The sequence below is a fragment of the Aethalodelphis obliquidens genome, unplaced genomic scaffold (genome assembly GCF_003676395.1).
Source record: "Aethalodelphis obliquidens isolate GAN/ISIS:26980383/991018 unplaced genomic scaffold, ASM367639v1 scaffold42, whole genome shotgun sequence".
Lineage (NCBI taxonomy): Eukaryota > Metazoa > Chordata > Mammalia > Artiodactyla > Delphinidae > Aethalodelphis > Aethalodelphis obliquidens.
In genome coordinates, this window is record NW_020837986.1 from 16672072 (window position 1) to 16696068 (window position 23997).

The 23997-nt window shown below is 39.5% G+C and overlaps 1 protein-coding gene across 4 annotated transcripts in view; it reads left to right on the forward strand.

Moving 5' to 3' along the window:
- The window catches only part of ATRN (attractin), a 175890-nt gene that overhangs the window by 92155 nt on the left and 59738 nt on the right, over positions 1 to 23997 (forward strand). For all 4 annotated transcript variants that reach the window (XR_003427214.1, XM_027078799.1, XM_027078800.1 and 1 more), the window contains exons 18-24: positions 183 to 416; positions 8357 to 8494; positions 11539 to 11632; positions 13486 to 13538; positions 17481 to 17575; positions 21011 to 21089; positions 22836 to 22993. Coding sequence is in view for 3 of the 4 variants with exons in the window: in XM_027078799.1 (XP_026934600.1) it covers positions 183 to 416; positions 8357 to 8494; positions 11539 to 11632; positions 13486 to 13538; positions 17481 to 17575; positions 21011 to 21089; positions 22836 to 22993 (851 nt within the window). In the remaining variant the exon portion in view is untranslated. The remainder of the gene's footprint in view (positions 1 to 182; positions 417 to 8356; positions 8495 to 11538; positions 11633 to 13485; positions 13539 to 17480; positions 17576 to 21010; positions 21090 to 22835; positions 22994 to 23997) is intronic.

Here is a 23997-nt window from a genome sequence, read left to right on the forward strand (position 1 = left end):
CTATTATATGTTGGACAAGATATTGGGCTTTTTAAAGTTTTATTATGTCATTTAAACAATCACAATAGAATAGGAATTTTGACTCACAGAAGTTGAATAGTCTGTTAAAGAAAAAGGTAATTTAAATACAATGAATTTAAGACTACATATGATAGTGAATTGTAACGTATGTTTTTTTACAGCTGAAAATTGTTCAGGCTACTGTACCTGTAGTCACTGCTTGGAGCAACCAGGCTGTGGCTGGTGTACTGATCCCAGCAATACTGGCAAAGGGAAATGCACAGAGGGCTCCTATAAAGGACCAGTGAAAATGCCTTCTCAGGCCCCTACAGGAAATTCCTATCCACAGCCCCTTCTCAATTCCAGCATGTGTCTGGAGGACAGCAGATACAACTGGTCTTTCATTCATTGTCCAGGTAAGATGTCTTGTGTATCCAAAATCAAGTGTTTCACTACCTATTTACAAAGAATAAAGCCTTGAAAGCTACATTATTTATATGGATTTCTTTAAGAAAAAAATAACAGATAGTTTAGGAAACTATTTGTTTCATGTGAAAAATATTTTTAATGTCAATTAATGAAAATACTAAGGACTTTAAGTGAGTTGTCTTGCTAACTTTCATTACAAAAGTATTGAAATGAGTTCATTGTAAAAAATCGACTATTACAGATGTAGGTAAAATAAAAACTAGAATTCCTCTTCTCGTCTCTAGAAGGAAAAACTTTTAACAGTATAATATAGATACCTCTAGATGTATAGTTTTTAAAATAAAAATACTATGCTGTACACTATGCATATGATATATTGTTCTACAGTTTGCTTTTTACTTAAAAATACATTGTGGCAATTGTAGGGAAAAATTAAAAATAAAATCTACTGCCAACCCAGAAATTCCTCTCCACAGATGTAGAAAAGAAAGAAACAGTTTTATTATTGAATAAGCATTAAACCAGGTTGTGGCCCACATCGCAGCAATCCACTAATGAGATTGCAAAAACAGAGGGAAATTCTACCCTTTTAAATATCCCAGCGTATATAATCCATTATATACATGTTCTCAAAATGAAGATAACTTGTCTTCATGTGAGGATTTGACAGCACTATTTGCTCTACATTCTTTCACAGTTCATTCTGAATTTACCTGGTAATTGGGGAGGCCACCTAGGTTAGTTAATTGCCTTTACCCAAAGGAGAAAACAAACTTGTATCTTTAAGGCAAGCAGGTGGTTACAGTTTGGACCCATTCCCACAGCAAGGGGAGGGGGGCTGGCTCCCTTGATGTGTACATTTCAAAGAGATGGCTTTTAAGCACTTAAGAAAAACATCTCTGCTTTGTAGTGCTGACTAGAGGCTTATTTAGGTTTAAAAATTTTCATACATATACATATCAAAGGAACAGGAAGTGTTTTTTAATACAGGTTTTCTTACTGAAATGCTCTAAGAAAAGGGAGAAGGAAAACCATCTCTTTCCCTTTGACATGAAGAAAAAAGGAAAAATTCAGCCTGCCTGCCTGCCTCCCTCTCTCCTTCCTCCCCTCTCTTTGCCCTCTTCTCCCCTCCCCACTCCTTCCCTCTCTCCTTTCCCTTCTCCTTCTCCTTCCTTCCTATCCTTTCCAATGGTTGATGCCAGAAGGAGCAGACCTTGAGTTGACCTAAACCTTGATCCTAGACCTGCTATGGTAGCTGTCCTGAGAAACCAACCCTGAAAAATTGACCTTTGATTCAAACTTTCAGTAAATCTCAGGAATGTACTGATGGGCCTCCAGAGCAGTTGGGAGATGCTAGGCAGGTGCAAAGACTCCCAAGAGATGAGTGGATAAGAATATCTCCAAGAACCTGCCAGACATTGCCCCTGAGCACTGGGTTCTTTGTGAGGACTTCTATAAGGGAAAGACCACTGTAAACAAAGATAAAGGGCCACAGGCAGACTGGAAGAAAATATCTGCAGGGTATATAACAAATGATTATCATCCAGAGTATGTAAACCTCTACCCTCCAGAAAAATAAAGCTGAATGTCGACCCAACAGAAAAAGTGGGCAAAGTGAAACTGCTAGGTGTCTTTTCCCCCGGGGGTTGGGGGTGAGCACCATGGCGCTCCAAGGAGCTCCAGTCCTTTATGTCTCAGCACAGAAAGAATTCATCTAGGTGCTAAGTGATAGATAAGAAGGGATTTATTAGAATAGGACACTTGTGAGGCTTACAAGTGAGCTGGCAAGAGGGTGCCACACTCCGAGAACTTAGTGGGCTACAGATTTATAATCAAAGGAAAAATGGGGTGGGGGAAAAGACCACCTTCTTCCTCATTCTTGAGTAGACATCAGGCTTCCATCATAAGCTCCTCCTCCAGGTTGGGCAGGGGAGTTTTCTTGTCCCTACATGGTCAAGCCAGGACTGTCATGACATTATAGAAAAATTATTTTAGGTTTCAGTACAATAAGGGTCTTTCACTTTGAATGTCACCCTTCCATAAATTATTGTTTTTTATGTGTGCAGAGAGCATGTCTTAGGGGTCATTAACTTACGAGCTTACTGGGCAGGATGTGGGTCTCATGCCACCATTGTTTTATTGTTTTGGGGCGTGTCTCATGCTTCTGTTGCATGGTTTTGTTGCTAAGCAGGCCTGCTTAGTTTTGTGGTTAAGCAAACCTGCTTTCTTGAGTGATCATTAACTTACAGGGGTCTCTCATATTTTTTTCCACTTACAGTCCCCTAGTGGGATTAACTATTTAATCACCTACTTTCTCCCTTTATCCTGTTCCTATCAAAAGTATATAAAGTCATTCTCAGAAAAGGAAGTAGAGCAGGAAAATGCAAAATAAAATGAGAAACCAGCTTTTTATCTACAGAACTGGATTAAATTCTCTTTGTTCCTTTTTTCCTAAGATTTTGGAGGATCTACAGTTGTATTTCTAATCTACTAGTGGTTTGATTAATGAAATAGTTAAATTTGTGCTTTTCCACTAATATCAAGAATATATCAGGTAAAATGAAAATACACAGGATATAGGAAAATATTTACAAATTATATGTCTGATAAGAAGCTAATGTCCAGAATACATAAAGAACTCTTTAAACTCAAATAAGCACATGAAAATATGCTCAACATCATTTAGGAAACTGGAATCCTCATAAATTGTTGGTAGGAATGTAAAATTCTGTAGCCACTTTGGAAAACAATTTGGCCGTTCCTCAAAAAGTTAAACATAGATCCATCATATAGCCCAGTATATACCCAAGAGAATTGAAAATATATGTCCACACAAAAACTTGTACTGAGGGGCTTCCCTGGGTGTGCAGTGGTTGAGAATCCACCTGCCAATGCAGGGGACACGGGTTCAAGCCCTGGTCCGGGAAGATCCCACATGCCGCAGCACAACTAAACCGGTGCACCACAACTGCTGAGTCTGCGCTTTAGAGCCCGCAAGCCACAACTACTGAAGCCCGTGCACCTAGAGCCTGTGCTCCTCAACAAGAGAAGCCACTGCAGTGAGAAGCCTGCTCACCGCAAGAAAGAGTAGACCCCACTCACCGCAACTAGAGAAGAGCCCACGCGCAGCAACAAAGACCCAACACAGCCAAAAATAAAAATAAATAAATTAATTAATTAAAAAAAAAACTTGTATGGAGTGCTCATACAAGTATTATTCATAATATACAAAAGTGGCAACAACCCAGATGTCTGTCAGCCAGCGAGTGGATAAACAAAATGTGGTACATTCATACAATGGAATACTATTTGGCAATAAAAAGGAATATAAAGTACTGATATATTCTACAACATGAATGAACCTCGAAAATATGCTGTGCAAAAGCAGTCAGATACAAAGGCTATATATTATATGATATCACTTATATGGAATGTCCAAAAAAGGGCAAATAAATAGAGACAAAAAGTAGATTAGTGGTTGCCTAGGGCCAGGGAAAGAAATGGGGAATAATGGGCACAAAGTTTTCCAAAGTAGCTGTACCATTTTTCATTCTCATTAGCAGTATAGAAAGGTTCAGATTTCTCCACATCCTTATCAATACATGTGTCTGTTTGATTGTTGCTGTTCTAGTATATGAGAAATGGTATCTCACTGTGGTTTTGACTTGCATTTCCCTAATGACTAATGAAGTTGAGCATCCTATTGGCCATTTATATGTGTTTGGAGAACTGTCTATTCAAATTCTTTGCCCAGTTTTAAATTACATTATCTTTTTACTGTTGACGTATTAGAGTTCTTTATGAATCTAGATACAAGTCCCTTATTGGTTATACAGTTTGCAAATATTTTCTCCCATTCCATGGGTTTCTTTTTACTTTCTTTTTTTTTTTTTGGGGGGGGGGTGGGTGCAGTACACGGGCCTCTCACTGTTGTGGCCTCTCCCGTTGCGGAGCACAGGCTCTGGATGCCCAGGCTCAGCGGCCATGGCTCACGGACCTAGCCGCTCCGCGGCATGTGGGATCTTCCCGGACCAGGGCACGAACCCATGTCCCCTGCATCAGCAGGCGGACTCTCAACCACTGCGCCACCAGGGAAGCCCTCTTTTTACTTTCTTTTTTTTTTTTTTTAACATCTTTATTGGGGTATAATTGCTTTACATACTTTCTTGATGGTATCTTTTGAAATACAAAAGATTTCGTTTATCCCATGTGCTTTTGGTATTGTATCTAAGAAGTCAGTGCCTAACTAACCCAAAAATCACAATTACTCCTGTGTTTTCTCTTTAAGGTTACATAGGTTTATCTCTTTGTATTTAGTTCCATAATTCATTTTGAGTTAATTTTTGTGTATGGTGTGAGGTAGGGGTCCAAATTTATCTTTTTGCATGTAGTTAATCAGTTGTCCCTGTACCATTTGTTGAAAAGACTATTTTTTTACTATTGAATTTTGGGAGCACATTTGTTGAAAATCAGTTGAATGTAAGAACTTATTTCTGGACTCTCATTTCTATTGCATTGACCTATATGTCTGTCCTTATGCTGATATCACACTCTTGATTTCTGTAGCTTTGTAGTAAGTTTTGAAATTGGGAAGTCTGAGTCCTCCAACTTTGTTCTTGTTTTCCTAGATTGTTATGGCTGTTCTGGGTTCTTTGAATTTCCATATGAATTTTAGGATGAACTTGTCAGTTTCAGTAACATCAACAGAAAGCCAGCTGACATCTGATAGAGATTGCATTGAATCTGTAGACTAACTGGGGGTATATTACCATCTTAACAATATTAATTAAGCCTTTTAGTTTATGAACCTGGAATGTCTTTCATTTCTTTAGTTTTTTATTTTCTTTCAGCAGTGTTTTATAAAGTTTTCAATGTATATATCTTATGCTTATTTTGTTAAATTTACTATACAAAGTATTTTATTCTTCTTCATGGTATTGTGAATGGAATTATCTTAATTTAGTTTTCTGATCATTGTTAATATGTAGAAATACAATATGTTAATCTTGTATTGTGCAACCTTGCTAAACTCATTATTTCTACTAGTTTTTTAGTGGATTAGGGTTTTCTATATACAAGGTTGTGTTGTTTACTAAGAAAGACAGTTTTACTGTCTTTCCTATCTGGATACCTTTTTAAAAAAAAATTTTGGGGGTGCTAATTGGCCTGGCTAGAAATTCCAGTACAATGTTGAATAAAAGTGGTGAGAGTGGACATCATTCTCTTGTTCCTGATCTTAGAGGGAAAGAATTCAGTCTTTTTCCATTATGTATGATGTTGGCCTTAGTTTTTTCGTACTTGTCCTTTATCAGGTTGAGAAATTTTACTTCTATTCCTAGATTTTTGAGGGCTTTTGTCATGATTGGGTGCTGGATTTTGTCAAATGCATTTTCTGTATCACAATGGTGATGTGGTTTTGTTCTTTAGTTTATTAATATTACGTTGTACTAATTGATTTAAGGATATCAAACCAGTCATTCATTCCTGGGATAAAGCCCATTTGCTTATGATGCATAATCCTTTTTACTGTGTTGCTGGATTTAGTTTGCTAGGTGGGTATTTTGTGTCTATTTTCATGAGAGATATAGGTCTGTTCTATAATTTTCTTTCTTGTTATGACTGTCTGGCTTTGGTACCAGGGTAGTACTGGCTTCAGAGTGAGTAGGGAAGTGTTCCCTCCTCTTGTATTTACTGTGAAAGAGTTTGCAAAAGGATTGGTATTAATTCTTCTTTAAGTACTGGTAGAATTCACCAGTGAAGCCATCTGGGCTTGGATTTTTCTTTGTGGGAAGATTTTTGATTATTCATTCAATCTCTTAGTATAGGTAAGTAAAGTATAATACAGGCAGCTTTTCTATTTCTGCTTGAGTCAGTTTAGGTAACCTGTATTTTATAGGAATTTTTCTATTTCATCTAAGTGATCAAATTTGTTGGCATACAGCTGTTCCTGTTATTTTCTGGCAAGTAGCTTTTTGGCTATATGTGTTCTCCTGTTTAATCTATTGAAGGGTTTTTGTTTTGCATCTGATTTTGTTTTATCCTTTTCATTTTGCAAGGTCTCTAAATATTGTGAAGATTTGTTCCAGAGCTTGCTTTCTTATTTTATGAATGCAGTGATCTCTGAAACCTCCTTGAATTTGCTAAAATTAGTATTTTTCATTCTCTTAAGTTTCTTGCATTAATCCTTCCTTCAGAGTTAGTCGTTCCGTGTGTTTATCTAGGTGGTGCTTTTAGGTTGATGATTTTCTCATACTAGTGATTCCTCAAGGTTGATTTGTATTTATAACTGAATGTCTAGGCTTATGCGTACTGGGTGTCGTGAAGGTGTGGTGTGATATCCTAAGGGAGAGGCTGACTAGCTAGTACCAGGGCTCTCCAGCTCTGGTCTGCTCTGGCTGTTGTTGAATGGTCTGCATTCCTTACACAGTGGAGGAAGGAAGGAGCAACGGACCAGGTGTGTGGATGCATTTGGCATGTTCATGGTTGTGCCGTGTGCCTCCCCACTTCGGGCGTTCTGGCTAGAAATTCAGTGCTTCAGAAGTATCTCTCAGTACTTCTCATAGCGCCTTTTCCTCTTATCCCTAACCCTTGTTTTTACGTTTCTTCTGTAATTTCAGTGAGATCTTGAAGGGGAAGAGAGAGAGAAGCATTTGTTCAATCTTTTTATCTTGAACCAGAATACAGATATTTTGGTAAATGATTTTAGGTATTACATTTTTTGTGTGTTGTGCTTTGCCCTTTTGCTATGTGCACAGTTGCTCATCTTCACAGGAAAAACATGTATAGTCCCCAGATCTTAAGCAATTTTGGTGGAATATTTGATGTAGTCATTTTTAAGTTCTTCAGTTGCAGTCTATTTAAAACAACTCAAATACCTACAGGGATGGGGTAGAAAGCAGGTGGGTAAACAGAACAGGTGCAAGGCCATGGAAAGTTGTCAAGGTGGAGACTGTATGACATTGACCAACCAAGACAGATCTGTAAAAGAGCAGATCTTAAATGTTTCACCACAAAAAAGAAATGGTAATTATGTGACATGATGCAGGTGTTAGCTATAGCTATGGTGGTCATCATTTTGTAGTAAGTGTATCAAATCAACACATTGTATACTTTAAATGTGCACTTTAGATTTACACAATGTTATATGTCAGTTATGTCTCAATAGAGCTAAGGAGAAAAAAAGGTTTGCTTACAGGTTGTGCACTACATGAGTGGCCCCACCTGAAGTATGCAGTGCACAACTGTCCTGAGCAGCCCTGAGAGGTCCAGGCCTCATATGCCTTTCTAGTTGTAAACTCCTGTATGCATCAGGAATCAGTAATTCCACTTATAGAAATGTTTACATATAAACATGGTTATTTTTCTAAAAATGAAAAATTGAAAGCAAACTAAATATCAAAATGTAATGGTTAAGTGACTGTTTGGCTTCATAGAAATCATTCTGCCATTTAAAGTTTTGTTTATGATAGGTAAAATAATGTGGTAAAATAATTGTGATCTACATTTTAAAAAATCAAAATTGAATATTAATATGAACACAACTGTGTAAAACTGTATAGAAAAAAATATTGGAAGGAAGGATCCAAATGTGGACAGTGATCTCTGGGTGGTGAAATTGTATATGATTTTTTTTCCCTTTCCTTGTATTTTTCAAATTTACTATCATGAGCATATATTATTTTTACAATTAATAACAACAAAAACTTTTTTTTTAATGGCTCTGGACTTTCACCTTGCTTGGTATATTTCTGATTTTCCTGAATTAGCTCTTTTTTGATGTTTTGATCTTATTTCTCAAACTAGTTTTTAGTAGTTTTGATGATTATTTAGAAGCAATAAGGAACTTAGATAGTTGCAAATAAATCTTGTGGAACGTACTCCACCCAGCTCTACCATAGGAAAAGCCCCTTAAAATTCTTTCTTTCAGCTTGCCAGTGCAATGGCCACAGCAAATGCATTAATCAGAGTATCTGTGAGAAGTGTGAAAACCTGACCACGGGCAAGCATTGTGAGACCTGCATATCTGGCTTCTATGGTGATCCGACCAATGGGGGAAAATGTCAACGTAAGTCAAATTTTTCAGGGTTACTGATTGCAAACCAGGTGGCACATAATGCATCTGTTTGACTTGTATATCTTGGAGGAAAAAAGCCACTTGGTTTCAGATATTGCATTTCTTAAGTTATACTTGTCAGGAGCTCAGCTGAGTTGGGGGAGAAAGAGCAGAGCTGCCTGGTGTCAGAGTAGCCATTAAAGCAACTAGTCAAAAATGAAGGACTTCCCTGGTGGTCCAGTGGTTAAGATTGCACGCTCAATGCAGGGGGCCCGGGTTTGATCCTTGGTTAAGGAACTAGATCCCACATGCCGCAACATGAGCCTGCATGCCACAACTAAAGATCCCCTGTGAGGCAACGAAGATCCTGCATGCCACAACTAAGACCCAGCGCAGCCAAATAAATAAATATTAAAAAGAAAAAAATGAGGAAGTTAAGCCTTTAATCACTTACTCTGATGGTATAAGCAAGAGGCTTACACTGGAGAAAGCACTGACTCCCCTTGTTCCACTATCCCTCCTGGAATGGTGCTCTGGTTGAGCGTCAAGTGGATCAGCATAGGCTTCAGGGAAAACTTGTTGTTAAGGGAGCCCTGAACCAAAAGGCCCAGCAAAAAGCCTTTTATGGCCCCTGGGGTCGGGAGGGAGGGTGAAGGGGAAGGACTAAGAGTGGAAAAGTACCTGGGACTGAGTGGGTAAAGCCTCTTTGAGGTTCCCCTCCTCCTCCATATGGAAACTCAGCAGAGGTGACTGAAGAAGACCTCTGCCCAAGGCTTCAGATAAAGAGACCTAGGAATGAAGATTCCTGAGCTAGGAATGCAAATATGTGAAAGAGAGTGGCTGGCCAGGTGACCTGAGACCTTGACTCAGCCCCCCTCAGAGACTTCCACCCAGGCTGGTGTGGGGAGGGCAGTTTTCCTGGTATGGCCCACCAGGGAAAGTCATTGTCATTGTCTATGGTTCGGCCTCAAAAATCACATGTAGGTTTTTAACCAGGAGCTGGACTCCTCAATACTTCTACTATTTTTAAAGATTTAAGTAGTCCCATGTTTCCCCATACATGTCAAATAGATTCCTGTAAGTAGTAGGACACTTTATTGTTAGTACACAAATTATATTTTTTAAAATGACAAGTGATACCAATAAACTACTTTTTGGTTTGTTCTAGTTTATAGTGGAAAGACCCATCAGGTCTGAGTAGGAGAATAAATAAGAAAGGAAAATCTCTACCTACTCGTCACATCCCACCTCCAAACTCCTTAGCATGGTTCTTGAGAATCTGACCCCAGAGCATCCAGAAGAGAGTTAGTGTCCTAGTGGAACCTCTCTGGGGTTTAGTTCCTTCATCTGTAAAATGGGGATAGTAGGGTGGTTGTTGAAATGAAAGCAGTCAGCAGGACATAACAGGTAGATGTGAGCAATTATTATTACTCTTCTGATGTCCTTTCTTACCACTCTTAAGTAAAATTTCTTGCTCAGATTAAAAGGTATTAAGTAAAACTTTTTTCACTCTTTGTGAATAGATTTCATCCATTAGACAGAAATCAGAGTACCTGACATTATTGAGTGGTGAGTATATACAAGGCATTGTGCTGGTAGCTACCTGAGACAGTGCTGCTTTTATTATCCCCAGGATCAAGTAGCCTGCCCAGGGTCTCACTGAGATTTGGCCATGCTGAGAACCATATCCAGGATGTGTGACTTTAGCTGTTGGGCCTGGTTGTGCCACTGTGAGGGTACCATCGTCCCCATATCTTCAGCTCTCATCTTAGAAAAATTACATTCTCCTCTGTGGCATCTGTGGGGCCCGAGTACAGTTGTTCAGAACTCAGAGGTAGCTTTATTTTTCAGAGTCGCAATCCATAATAGAAAGCATGATTTAAAAATACTGTGAGTGACACCAAGTCTTTAATGTTTTCTTCTTAGAATTGTATAGTCCTTAAGCTATGGATAACAGCGATGATTTTTTGAATGCTTACTGTGTTTTATTCATGTGTTATCTCATTTAATCCTCCCCAAAACCCTACAGGATAGGCACTGTTATTATCCCTGTCACATGGATGAGGAGGCTGACTTAGAAAGGGAGCTAAGTGGAGGGACCTGAATTCAAACTCAGGCAAACTGAACTTTAGGCCTTTGCTTTTGTTAACACACTGCACCTCTCTCCATCCTCAGTAGAGCCCAGAGTTGAACGCTAGTGTTTCTTACTCCAGCATAAATTTTCTTCCCCACTGCACTATTCTATTCATAGGTTTCTTTGGATTTTTTTTCCCCACCGGATTTCTTTTAAAAGTACACCTATCTCCAGCCTAATACTTCTAATTTATTCACAGAAAAACAGTTTGTAGAGTGAAAAGGTATTGAGCAAAAGGATTCATTTATTTCACCTGGAGTATAAAGTTTGTCATAGCTCACACCTATGTGTTGGATGAAAGAAGGTGGAGATGTGTTGGTGGCTAGATGAGGGAGATGAAAAGAGTCATTTGCTGTTAAGGAAGAAGAAGGCAGACAAGGGTGTGAATCCTAGAGGGCCGCTGAAACACTGACCTGCCGTTGGAATCCTGCCTCAGAAGCGTGGCCATTGTGGAGAAGTCTCCTCAGCTAAGGCAGAGCTTAGCCAGACCAACCCTCCCCCCAGAGGACAGTCATCACTCAGAGGTTTCTGAGGACGGGGACTTAGTCTGTGTGCCATACTGGAGATGCTTCAGAAATGTTTATTGAGTGAATGAGAGAATGGTGATAGTGAAAAACAGAGTCTATTGCAAAGATGTTTGCAAAGTCTATTGCAGAGGGATGACCTCATTGGCAGCAGACACTGACATTTCTCTTTCCTCCTGGCCTGTGACTTTGGCTTCTTTACTGTTGCCTTGACATTATTTGAGATAAATCACTAGCTAAAAAACAAGAATTGTACCCCTTAAATGAATGCATTTATTTTACCTGCCTTTCCTGTTGAATCCAGTTGAGATAATGTTATTTGTTTTAGGGAAAGTCTCTAATAGTGGTAATCTTTTAAGCCAGTTGTGACCACCTGCTTTCCTTTTCCTTCTCCCCAGCATGCAAGTGCAATGGGCACGCGTCGCTGTGCAATACCAACACGGGCAAGTGCTTCTGCACCACCAAGGGTGTCAAGGGGGACGAGTGCCAGCTGTGAGTACCACACTCCCGGGACTCCTGCCACAGGCCACACCTCATCAGGGAGGGCCGAGGGGCTGTGAAACTGCCTGAACCCCAAGAGCCACCCTTTTTTCTCTGGGCCTTGTTGCCGTGGGCTCTGAGGGATCCCCAAGTTGACTGATTTGAAATTTTGCCCTTTCTACTTCAGATAGGTGTAATTTAGTCACCCTTCGTACTGGGAAGTTTGTCAGTTTAGCAGTAATTCCTTAATGGCTCTTTAAATCACAATTTTATGTTTGAGTGACACTGACAGTTCCTTGCTTTCTGACTTGGATTAGTCTTTTAACTTCAGTAACGACTTGATTTTTGTCATGTCAGGAGATTTTCCTAAAAGATAGAGTTAGAAGAGCTGGTATTCCAGGACAGTATTTTATTTGGCATTTTGGTTGTCTAATAGTAGAGAGGTCATCTTGCCTTTAAACACCCTCCCTGTTCTAGCATTTTCCTTGGTGAAGTATGTCAAACATGTTTCGGGGAAGAGTTTGGAGTTCCCATCCATGAGGATGCAAACAGCATCAGGCAGATGTGGGGATTCAGCCCTGGCTGTGCCTCCACTGAGTAGGGTGCTGTTGAGGCAAATCACTTAAAATGAGGTGTTAAGCCTCATTTTCCCCATCTATCAATAGTGAGGCTAGTGGTAATTGTTTTTAGTGTCCTGGTGAGTTGAAACAAGAGAGATTATTCCCCAGTTTCTCTCTCCCTCACCAGAAAACCTCATAAAATAAGCTCTAAATTTAATTTTTAAATCTAGGTTCCTTTAAATAGAAAAATGTAATAGAGCAAAATTAATCACCCCTGCCTTCAGTTAATGGTATACAACAAAGAAATGAAGTGTAGGTCTAGTGAAAGACTTTCTCTTTAGGAAATTTTAAATATAAACAAGTGCTGATAATCACTCTAGATAAAAAGACACAACATCCTTGTATTATTTATCTGGCAAAAGTACTTGACCCAAGCTTTCCCCTCCTTTCCTCACAGTTCATAGCTATTGTGCCTGCCTGAATCACTTTGTAAAGTGGGAGCCTGGGTTTTACTGATGTTCATAAATGATATTTATGAGGAAATTAATAATTCTTTTTTACTAGAACTTATTTTTTTCTCCAGACTGATGAACCATGTCCAAGGGTTGTTTTTGGTTTTTTATTTTTTAAGTGATTCTTGGTTTTTAGCCTTCTCTCACTTGTATTTAAAGAACAGGTTCAATTCATCCAGGAAAAGTGAAAAATGAATATATGAAAAATGTTTTTTTTTTTTTTTCAGTAACAGCTCTGATTTTATTGCAGTAATAAAAACAGACAGCTAGATGGCCCTAGGAGAAAAACACATGTAAGATAGCCGTTCTTCCACTTAGCCACCATTTACATCTTTTGGCATAATCTCTTCTAAACAGTTTGCCTTTGCCACAGTCTCATCCACACCCACACATTCCAAAATGGATAAAAACTTAATTACTTTATTAGCAACTAACCACAGGTAAGTCAATTTGAAAAATGTTTTAACTGCACTTGTAGAAGAATATTTAGTCCATACAAAAGTGAACATGTGTTTTTTGTGATAATAGGATCTAAATTTTATTTTATTTGAATTTATCTCATGTGCTTTGGCAAATGTTTATCAGTTGGTGGTGGTGTGAACTGCTGGGCAGTCAGCATTGAAAATGAACGCAAAGTCTTGTTAGTCCATCTGATTTGAGTAACAGTGAAGAATGTAATTGTACTGACTCAAAAACTGGTAGTTTATATAAAAAGATCTACTTGATTTTAAAGTGAATGTTGATTCTGTTTTAAGTAACAACAGAAAATAATCTTCATTTTGTTTCCCCCTAGATGTGAAGTAGAAAATCGATACCAAGGAAACCCTCTCAAAGGAACATGTTACTGTAAGTGTTTTTGCAGTTCTCATTTGTCTAGAAGCAAAGTAGTTCAGTAAAACATTATTTTCTTTAACATGGTTTGAGAATGATAAGTGCTATAGGAATATAGTAACCACCCATAGAAGTGTCGCCTAATTTGATGTGTTACAGTCTATTAAATTTAATACATATGTAAACTATTTTAGGCTGCTTTAATTCTGGTTATGGTTTATATCAGTATGTCCATAGCAGATATCAGGGAAGAGTACAGAGATATACGTCTCTGGCTTTCCTAATTTATATTCTCTTGAAACCTTATTTCATTTGCCATTATGTGGTTGGGGTCATTGTATGTCATATTTCAGGATCGATCAAACACAGAATTCTTAAAATATAGTTGAAGTTATTCCCTCTGAAACTGATTTGTGTTAACCACCTCTCTAGGAACTAATATGTAAAATAAAATATCTAGTGATTAACTTACAGTGAACAGTAAATCTGGAAAGGTGACCAGGTCCTTATGGGTAAATGCATTTTCTTCCTGTAGGAGAATCCACATACTAGGTCAGATTATGGAACCAAAGGAAAATGAGCTAATGTTTTCACATTCTGTTATAATTATATACTGGCTTTTCTGGGTAAAATAATGTCCACTCAAAATTCATGTCCAGCTAGAACCTATAAATGTGTTTTTCTAGAAAAAAACAAGAGAAAAACTTCATGACCTTGTATATGGGAAGGTTCTTAGATGTGATACGAAAAGCACAATTCATAAAAGAAAAACTCATTTATTGGGACTTATCAAAATTTAAAACTTTTGTTTTTAAAAAATACTGTTTAAAAAGTAAAAAACAAGGGACTTCCCTGGTGGTGCAGTGGTTAAGAATCTGCCTGCCAGTTCAGGGAACACGGGTTCAATCCTTGGTCTGGGAAGATCCCACATGCCATGGAGCAACTAAGCCCATGCGCCACTACTGAGCCTGTGCTCTAGAGCCCGCGAGCCACAACTGCTGAGCTTGCATGCCACAACTACTGAAGCCCACGCATCTAGAGCCCTTGCTCCACAACAAGAGAAGCCACCACAGTGAGAAGCCCACACACGGCAACGAAGAGTAGGCCCCACTCCACAACTAGAGAAAGCTCACGCGCAGCAATGAAGACCCAACGCAGCCAAAATTAAATAAATTAATTAATTTTAAAAAAAGTAAACAACCAGCTACAGACTAAGGAAAATGTTTACAAAGCGTATCTTTGATTAAGAGTTTATATTTAGAATATATAAAGAACTCTTACAACTGGATAAGGGGACAATTTCAGTTAAAAACAGACAAAGATTTGAATAGACATTTCACCAAAGAAGATAGACGAATTGCCAATAAGCACTTGAAGAAATGTGTAACATTATTAGACATTTGGGATATGTGTATTAAAACCACAATGAGGGGGCTTCCCTGGTGGCGCAGTGGTTGAGAGTCCGCCTGCCAGCGCAGGGGACACGGGTTCGAGCCCTGGTCCGGGAAGATCCCACATGCCGCGGAGCAACTAGGCCCATGCGCCACAACTGCTGAGCCTGCGCTCTGGAGCCCAACGAGCCACAACTACTGAGCCCGCGTGTCACAACTACTGAGGCCCGCGCTCCTGGAGCCCGTGCTCTGCAACGGGAGAGGCCACCGCAACGAGAGGCCCGTGCACTGCAACGGAGAGTGGCCCCCGCTCGCTGCAACTGGAGAGAGCCCACGCACAGCAACGAAGACCCAATGCAGCCAAAAGTAAATAAATTAAATAAATTAAAAAAAAAAAACACAATGAGGGGGCTTTCCTGGTGGCGCAGCAGTTAAGAATCCACCTGCCAATTCAGGGGACACGGGTTCGAGCCCTCGTCCGGGAAGATCCTACATGCCGCTGAGCAGCTAAGGCCATGTGCCACAACTACTGAGCCTGTGCTCTAGAGCCCGTGAGCCACAACTACTGAGCTCACGCACCACAGCTACTGAAGCCCGCCTGCCTAGAGCCCGTGCTCTGCAACAAAAGAAGCCACTGCAATGAGAAGCCCATGCACCGCAACGAAGAGTAGCCCCCGCTAGCCACAACTAGAGAAAGCCCGCACGCAGCAACAAAGACCCAACGCAGCCAAAAAAAAAAACCAAACACACAGTGAGATACACCCCTAGAATGACTAGAATCAAAAGCCAATACAGTGGCTTAATAAAAGACAACTGGATTCTCATATATGCTTCTGCATTCAATCTGTTGCACTATGTCTCTTTGGTTAAAGCACACACAAAAAAAACCTGGCCCCACCAGACATATAGTTAGAAATGGATGGAGTGTTTTAATAACCTTTTCAGGTAACTGGGTATTATCCTTTGATACCATATCAAAGCCAGGCAACTGGTCATATCTTAAAGGTTAGTTTAGGGCTTCCCTGGTGGCGCAGTGGTTGAGAGTTCGCCTGCCGATGCAGGGGACACGGGTTCGTGGCCTGGTCCGGGAAGATCCCACATGCCGCGGAGCGGCTGGGCCTGCGCGTCCAGAGCCTGTGCTCCACAACGGGAGAGGCCACAACAGTGAGAGGCCCACGTACAGCCAAAAAAAAAAAGGTTAGTTTATAATGTGAAACCTGAAACCATATCAATTAATTTTTTGTAATCTGGTACCTTATATTTCTCTATCTTGAAAAATAAAAGCCAATACCAAGTTTTAGCAATGATGTGGAGAAAGTGAAACCCTTTTAAATTTTTTGTGGGAATATAAAATGGTTTTCCACTTTGGAAAATCATTTGGCAGTTTTTTGAACAGTTAAAAATAAACTTACCAACAACTCCCCATTTCCCTCTTCCCCTACCCTCTAACAACCACCATTCTACTTTGTCTATATGAATTTGACTATTCTAGGTACTTCATATAAGTGGAAATATATAGTATTTGTCTTTTTGTGATCCATTTATTTCATTTAGCATAATGTCCTCAAGGTTCATTCATGTTGTAGCATGTGTCACAATTTCCTTTCTCTTTAAGACTGAGTGATATTCCATTGAATGTATATACCATATTTTGTTTATCCATTCGTCTGTTGATGGACACTTGGTTTGCTTCCACCATTGGGCTATGATCTCTTTGGCTGCTATGAACATGGTTGTACAAATAGCCCTTCAGGATCCTACTTTCAGTTCTTTTGGTATATACTCAGAAGTGGAATTGCTGGATCATTTGGTAATTCTATTTTAATTTTTTGAGGAACTGCCATACTGTTTTTCACAGCAGCTGCACCATTCCCACCAGCAGTGCACAAGGGTTCCAATTTCTCCACATCCTCACCAACACTTTTTTCGGTGGTAGCCATCCTACTACAGGTGATGTGTTATCTCATTGTGGTTTTGATTTGTATTTCCCTAATGATCATTGATGTTGAGCACCTTTTCATGTGCTTATTGGCCATTTGTATATCTTCTTTGGAGAACTATCTATTCAAGTCTTTGCCCATTTTTAAATCGGGTTGTTGAATTGTGCAGTACTTCTTAGAATTAAATTATACCATCTTTAGCCAGTAGGCTCTTTTTCAAGCTATGTTCTTTTGCTACATTACATTAGTCTTTGAATGCTTTCTTGCTTTCTAGAATAAGATAACTGAGGCACATATTCCTTGCCCCAAACCTGAAATCAACCATTTTTACTTGGAGTCTTGGTTTCTTTTATACCATTAATTTATAGCTTTGTATCCTTAAGCATAAATAGATGCTCAATTAATATTTCTAGGTAAGTTAGCTTGGAGCCTAAAATCTCAACCAGGGTGATGATACAAGGAGGTTTTGGTGGGTTAACTCAAACAAAATGACATTACCCACAGACTTTGCCAAAAGTGCTTTCCTGGCTGTTGAATGTTTATGAGAAAATCAATCTGTATCTCTAGAGACCTATTCTGTTTTGTTTTGTTTCAGTTGTTAAATACACATTTCTTTCTTTCCATAGATACTCTTCTTATTGACTATCAGTTCACCTTTAGCCTATCCCAGGAAGATGACCGCTATTACACAGCCATCAATTTTGTGGCTACACCTGATGAAGTAAGATTTAAAAGTCTTCTTACTTTGTTTTGAATTTGTGTGGAACTTTTTCTTGGTCACTATGGATAGAAGCACTGCCTTAGCAGCGGTCTCCAGAAGTGGAGTCCACAGGATGATGTTTAGAGGTACAGGAAAGAAATGTTAGAATCTACATTTATCTCCTTTGTATTTAAAAGGTAAGATTTACCATGTTGTTAAGATTTTTTTTTCTTTTTTTGCAGTATGCGGGCCTCTCACTATTATGGCCTCTCCTGTTGCAGAGCACAGGCTCCAGACGGGCAGGCTCAGCGGCCATGGCTCACGGGCCTAGCCGCTCCGCGGCATATGGGATCTTCCCGGACTGGGGCACAAACCCGTGTCCCCTGCATCGGCAGGCGGACTCTCAACCACTGCGCCACCAGGGAAGCCCCATGTTGTTAAGATTTACCATGATCTGATATACAGAGTGACACTGACTCCACACATACTTGGTTTGCCCATCAGCCCATCACAGCCCCATACAGGAAAGGAAAGGAGACTGCAAGGGGAACTTCCCTGTTAGGGGGGCAGTGTCAGAACCGAGATTTACTCTCTCAGAATGGAAATTAATACCAGTGATGCCAGACAGGTGACATTTATGCTCCTAGAATGAGTTCCTATCCTCATTAGGAGGTAAAAACAGTGAAGAAGTAAGCCAGAAATAATTGAAATTACTAAGGTAACTATTTGAAATGTATTTTTATATCTACTGTTGTTAATGGTAAACCCCAACCTGCCATAAGGTATTACCTAGAGGTAAAAGGGAGCCAACACAGTATGACATTTAAAAGTAAAGCATCTAGAATATGAACACGCACCTATATGATTTCTTCAGTGAAATATAAAGTCATTTAATACCTACTCTGGTACATAATGAAATTTTACTAAACCTAATGGTAAATTATTTAGGGGCCTCCTTGGAGGTTTCTTATTTCTCATCAACATACACAAAGCCATTTACCATTACAAAAATACAATGAATGGGGCTTCCCTGATGGCGCAGTGGTTGAGAGTCCGCCTGCCAATGCAGGGGACACGGGTTCGTGTCCCGGTCTGGGAAGATCCTACATGCCGCGGAGCGGCTGGGCCTATGAGCCATGGCTGCTGAGCCTGCGCATCCGGAGCCTGTGCTCCGCAACGGGAGAGGCCACAACAGTGAGAGGCCCGCATACCGCAAAAAAACAAAACAAAACAAAAATTACAATAAATGTAACAAATAATACATGGAAAACAATATGATAATAAGCCAAAGTGCATTCCTTTGATAACAGATGTTATCAACAAGCACTGCTAAATTTAAGAAATAAATAAATCAGTAGTAAAATGAAGTCCAGTGTGGGATATTCACAATTAAATGAAAGTAAGATTTGTTTTTTGTATTCCACTTCAATGATAAAATTAAGAAGAGATGTACTAGAGAAGATACATTCTCATGAGTGAATAGCTTTTTAAGTAAAAATAATAAATGACTTTCAATGAAAATGTTTTGTGGAAAAATTGTGTTGGTATATCATTTCAGTGGCTGTACTGACCAGAATTTTTTTTAAATTTTTTAGGATAAGGCTATAGCAAAAGTACCACACATGAAATTTATTTACTGCCTTGTTTCTCTTATGACAGAATATTTAATAGTTACACAATGTATGTGTCCTGTCTTTTACAAAAGCATCAAGATTTCAAGGTTATTAATCCTTTCCAGGGAAAGAAGTAATTGCTAGTAATGTGCTACCAGCAAACATTAAAAAATAGGGAATTCCCTGGCGGTCCAGTGTTTAGGACTCCATGCTTCCACTGCAGGGGGCACGGGTTCGATCCTTGATCAGGGAACTAAGATCCCACGTGCCGTGACGCAGCTCAATAAATAAATAAACACTTGAGCTGTCCCTTTAAGAGGATGGTGAGGCCTTATCAATAAATGAGAAGGTAACTGCTTTATGAGAGAAACTTCTGGTTTGGAGATCACGTTTTGGAAATAGCTGTTTGGAAATGCTTCTATTGTTGTAATTTTTGTGCTGTAAAAACTATCAAAAGAATGCTCTTTAAAATCTTAATTTTCTAACCTGTTTTTAAAATCTTTCAATGTGAAGAATTTCAGCAGGATTGGATTCAAAAATATAAAATGCAACATCTGACTCATTTGGAAAAACAATTTTTTGACCCCAAGAAAGAGATTTATTAGCCAAATTTCAGGGAAAACTAAAAATTAGTATCATGATTTACCCAACACTACTGACAGTGCTCTTCTTCCAGCTGGCCCAACACATTCCTCAGAGATACCTTTTTCAGTCATTAAAACCGAGAGTCACAATAAATTAAACTAGCTCTTCAAACTGCTGTATCTCTAAGTGGTATACAAAGTTTTCAAAGGTAATAAGACATATTCTGTCATATTTCTCTTGAAATAATATTTTTAGTGAGAGAAAAATGTTCTTAATCATGGATGAAGACAATTTAAAGTTTTTAAATTTAGTTTATTTCAGCTTTATGTGCTATTCCTTAAAAACCACTTCCATTGGGCTTCCCTGGTGGTGCAGTGGTTGAGAGTCCACCTGCCAATGCAGGGGTTTGTGCCCCGGTCCGGGAAGATCCCACATGCCGCAGAGCGGCTGGGCCTATGAGCCATGGCCGCTGAGCCTGCGCGTCCGGAGCCTGTGCTCCATGATGGGAGAGGCCACAACAGTAAGAGGCCCGTGTACTGCAAACAAACAAACAAACAAACAAAAAAAAACCACTTCCATTTTGGAGAACTTTACACTGTATATAATCTATGGGTTCAGAAGTACATAGGTTTGATTTATAAGTTAATATAAATTGAGACACTTGACCAGGTGTTTTACTCTTCAGACATTTGGACAGGGCTGCCCAGAGGATCCTTAAGAGGCTGATTCCCTAACATAGGTCACGGGATGTAGGTCACTGTGCTCTGGTGAGGGTCTTTTTAAAAGATACTTTTTCATGGAGTTAGGCATTTGATAAAGCATTAAATCCATTTACTTTTTTTTTAATTCAACTAATTTATTTATTTGGTTGCACTGGGTCTTGGTTATGGCAGGCGGGCTCCTTAGTTGTGGCATGAGAACTCTTAGTTGCGGCATGCATGTAGGATCTAGTTCCCTGACCAGGGATCAAACACGGGGCCCCTGCATTGGGAGCACAAAGTCTTAACCAGTGTGCCACCAGGGAAGTCCCTAAATCCCATATACTTTTATGGGAGGGAAATGAAATTTGTTTGGGGTATATTGCTTATGTTAAGGTTAGAAATTTTGCTGTTCTATAAGCATGAGTTTCTCTTAAGACATTAAAGTATCTTTTTGTAATTAAGAAAGTTGAGAGTAGTAAAATTTAACTACTGCTTTCTTTTAAAATCAGGAAACTGTTACAGTAATTCATTTTCTAATTATTTGTACATCTCATTAGCAAAATAGGGATTTGGACATGTTCATCAATGCCTCCAAAAACTTCAACCTCAACATCACCTGGGCTGCCAGCTTCTCAGGTAAAGACATACCTAGAGAAGACCTTCCGAGTGGAGATAATTGATTGAGAAAGAGTTGAGAAAAGGGGCTCTGGAGACAGACAGATGGGTTTGAAACCCACTTTTGCCACTTATTAGCTGGAAGACCTTGAGCAAGTTTCTAAAATCTATCTCTAGACCCTTAGGGTTATTCATCTTAAAGAGAAGGTAATAATACTTATACTGTAGATTAAATTTGGCTATACCTGTCAGTGCCTGCCATGGTATCAAGATCAGTACATGCTCACGACCCCTGCCCTACTACCACCATTAATACCATTGCTGCAGCCTCTGCTGTGGTGCTGCCATCATCATCTCCATCCATGCTTCAGAAGTGAAAAATGCAATTGACTCAGTTTCAAGAAAAGGAAACATTTTTAATAGAATGAGATTTTAGTAGGTACAGGGGAAAATGTACTTTGGGAATTAAATAAAACTCTAAGAGCACAGCTTTTGCTGTCTTGTTTATCTTACAGTGATTTACTAAAGATCCTCTGAGCAGAAAATCTAAAGAAAGAAAGGGTGGCCCTGATGTAGTGGTTAAGAATGTAGCTCAGCAGACCTAGATTTGAATTCTCCCTGTTACTTGTTTTCTGAGCTAGTTTCCGCAGGTATGAAATGGGATAATAAAAACAGCCGTGTAGAATGTTCTGAGAATTAAATGAGATAATAAATGAAGTACTCAGTGTAAGTGCTAGAAACATGGGATATTCTCATCAAATGGTAATTATGTTTCATCATCATTATTACTATCACAATACTGTTTTTTGGTCAAAACACAATCAGTTAGACTGAAACAAAATAAAAACATTACTTTGCACATCACTTTGTGTTCATCATATCTTAAAAGATTGTGTAGAATTCAGAAAAGGTTCAGAAACTTGCAGTGAGGAGAGGTCTTTAAGAAAAAGTCTGAATTATCAAAGCCTTTGTTTGGAGAAAGGTGGCATCCCTGAGTATGTGATTGATTTACAATGACAGTCTCAATGAGGACCAGCCAATCTGGCTTCAGTCACAGGATTTAACTCAGACATGGGAAAAGCCTATTTCATGAATCTTTATAAACACTAGAATTCCTGGCTGAGGGACAATGTGGAATGTTGAAGGACTGCCTGGGAATAGGATAGGTTTATATCAGATTGGGGGGATTTAGAGTCAGTTGTAGCTGGTAGCAGAAGGGACTGAGTGACCCCTAGAGCTCCTTCCTCCCTGCTGCTGTTGAGACTTGCGGTCACTGCTAGTTAAAAAGTGAGGGCTGAATCCGTGTCCCTGGTATGGGGGATCTAGAGCACTGCCAAACAGCTTTAAGGGGGCAGTGCAAAGCAAGTGAAGTGTTGTGGGCAGAATGAATGCCATTGCTTGTTAATAGGATTCTAGTGGTATCTGGATTTTCAAAGCCACATGTAGCCTGTTTCTGTGGGAGGAGTTGTAGGGGATCCTGGTAAAGTCATCTGGGTTAAGGGCATAGGCTTGTGTATCAGCCCTCCCAGCTTCAAATCCCAACTCTACTTCCTGGCTATGTGACCTGAGCCAAGTTACTTATTTTTCCTGAACCTGAGTTTTCTGATGTGTAAATGAGGATAATAGTTGTCACAATTAAATGAAATCGAGCTCTTAAAGGCCGTTTCTGGAACATAGTGTTTAATAAATGCTATTATCATTATTATTAGTGAGGGCAGATTCGGTCCCCTAAAAAGTCTCTTTATTTCATTCTTTTCTTCCTAACAGCTGGAACCCAGGCTGGAGAAGAGATGCCTGTTGTTTCAAAAACAAACATTAAGGAGTACAAAGATAGTTTCTCTAATGAGAAGTTTGATTTTCGCAACCACCCAAATATCACTTTCTTTGTTTATGTCAGTAATTTCACCTGGCCCATCAAAATTCAGGTAAGAAGTGCTTTTTAGTCTCATACTTGCAAAGATGGTGAAATGTCTGTAGTGAAACTAAATTCACTAATCTGTAACTTGCGGTAAACGAAATGTACAATATTAATATTGTTTTACCTTTGTAATATCTGTGGTAAAGGAGTGCTGAGCACATACCATAAAAGAAGATTGTAGTGGGGCTGCCTTAAATCACTTATGAAGGAAATTTATAAGCACTTTTTAAATAAATTTATTTTTATTTATTTATTTTTGGCTGAGTTGGGTATTTGTTGCTGCACACGGGCTTTCTCTAGTTGCAGCGAGCGGGGGCTACTCTTTGTTGCGGTGCTTCTCACTGAAGTGGCTTCTCGTTCCGGGGCACAGGGTCTAGGTGCGTGGGCTTCAGTAATTGTGGCACGTGGGCTCAGTAGTTGTGGCTTGTGGGCTCTAGAGCACAGGCTCAGTAGTTGTGGCGCATGTAGTTGTTGCTCCGCGGCATGTGGGATATTCCTGGACCAGGGATCGAACCCGTGTCCCCTGCATTGGCAGGTGGATTCTTAACCACTGTGCCACCAGGGAAGTCCCTGTAAGCACTTTTGAAAGCAAGTGATATATAACAGATTTGGCAATTACAACTGTATTTATTTCTTCATTAAGGACTTGTCACTAAAAAGCCTGTAGAGCTACACAAAGAGCTTCAATTCTGGAATGAGTAAGGTGCATATAAATGAAGCAAACACACATAACCAGTGAAAGCTGGCGTATGGAAAGTGCCATATGAGAAGATCCCCAAAATGCTATCAGGTCTTAAAGGAGCATAGGATGGAGGGTAATGGGGACACAGTGGAGGACAGTATAAGGTCACCTTAAGGGTTTAGGCCTTATAGTCAGACAGATGCAGGTTTGAGCCCTGGCTTGCTCTTGTACAATTCCTGTAGCCTCTCCATGACTCAGATTCTTTGTACGTGTGACCTGAAAGGGTAGGTCTAAGGGTTCGTGTTGCCTGCTGCAGCCACTGCTGCTAT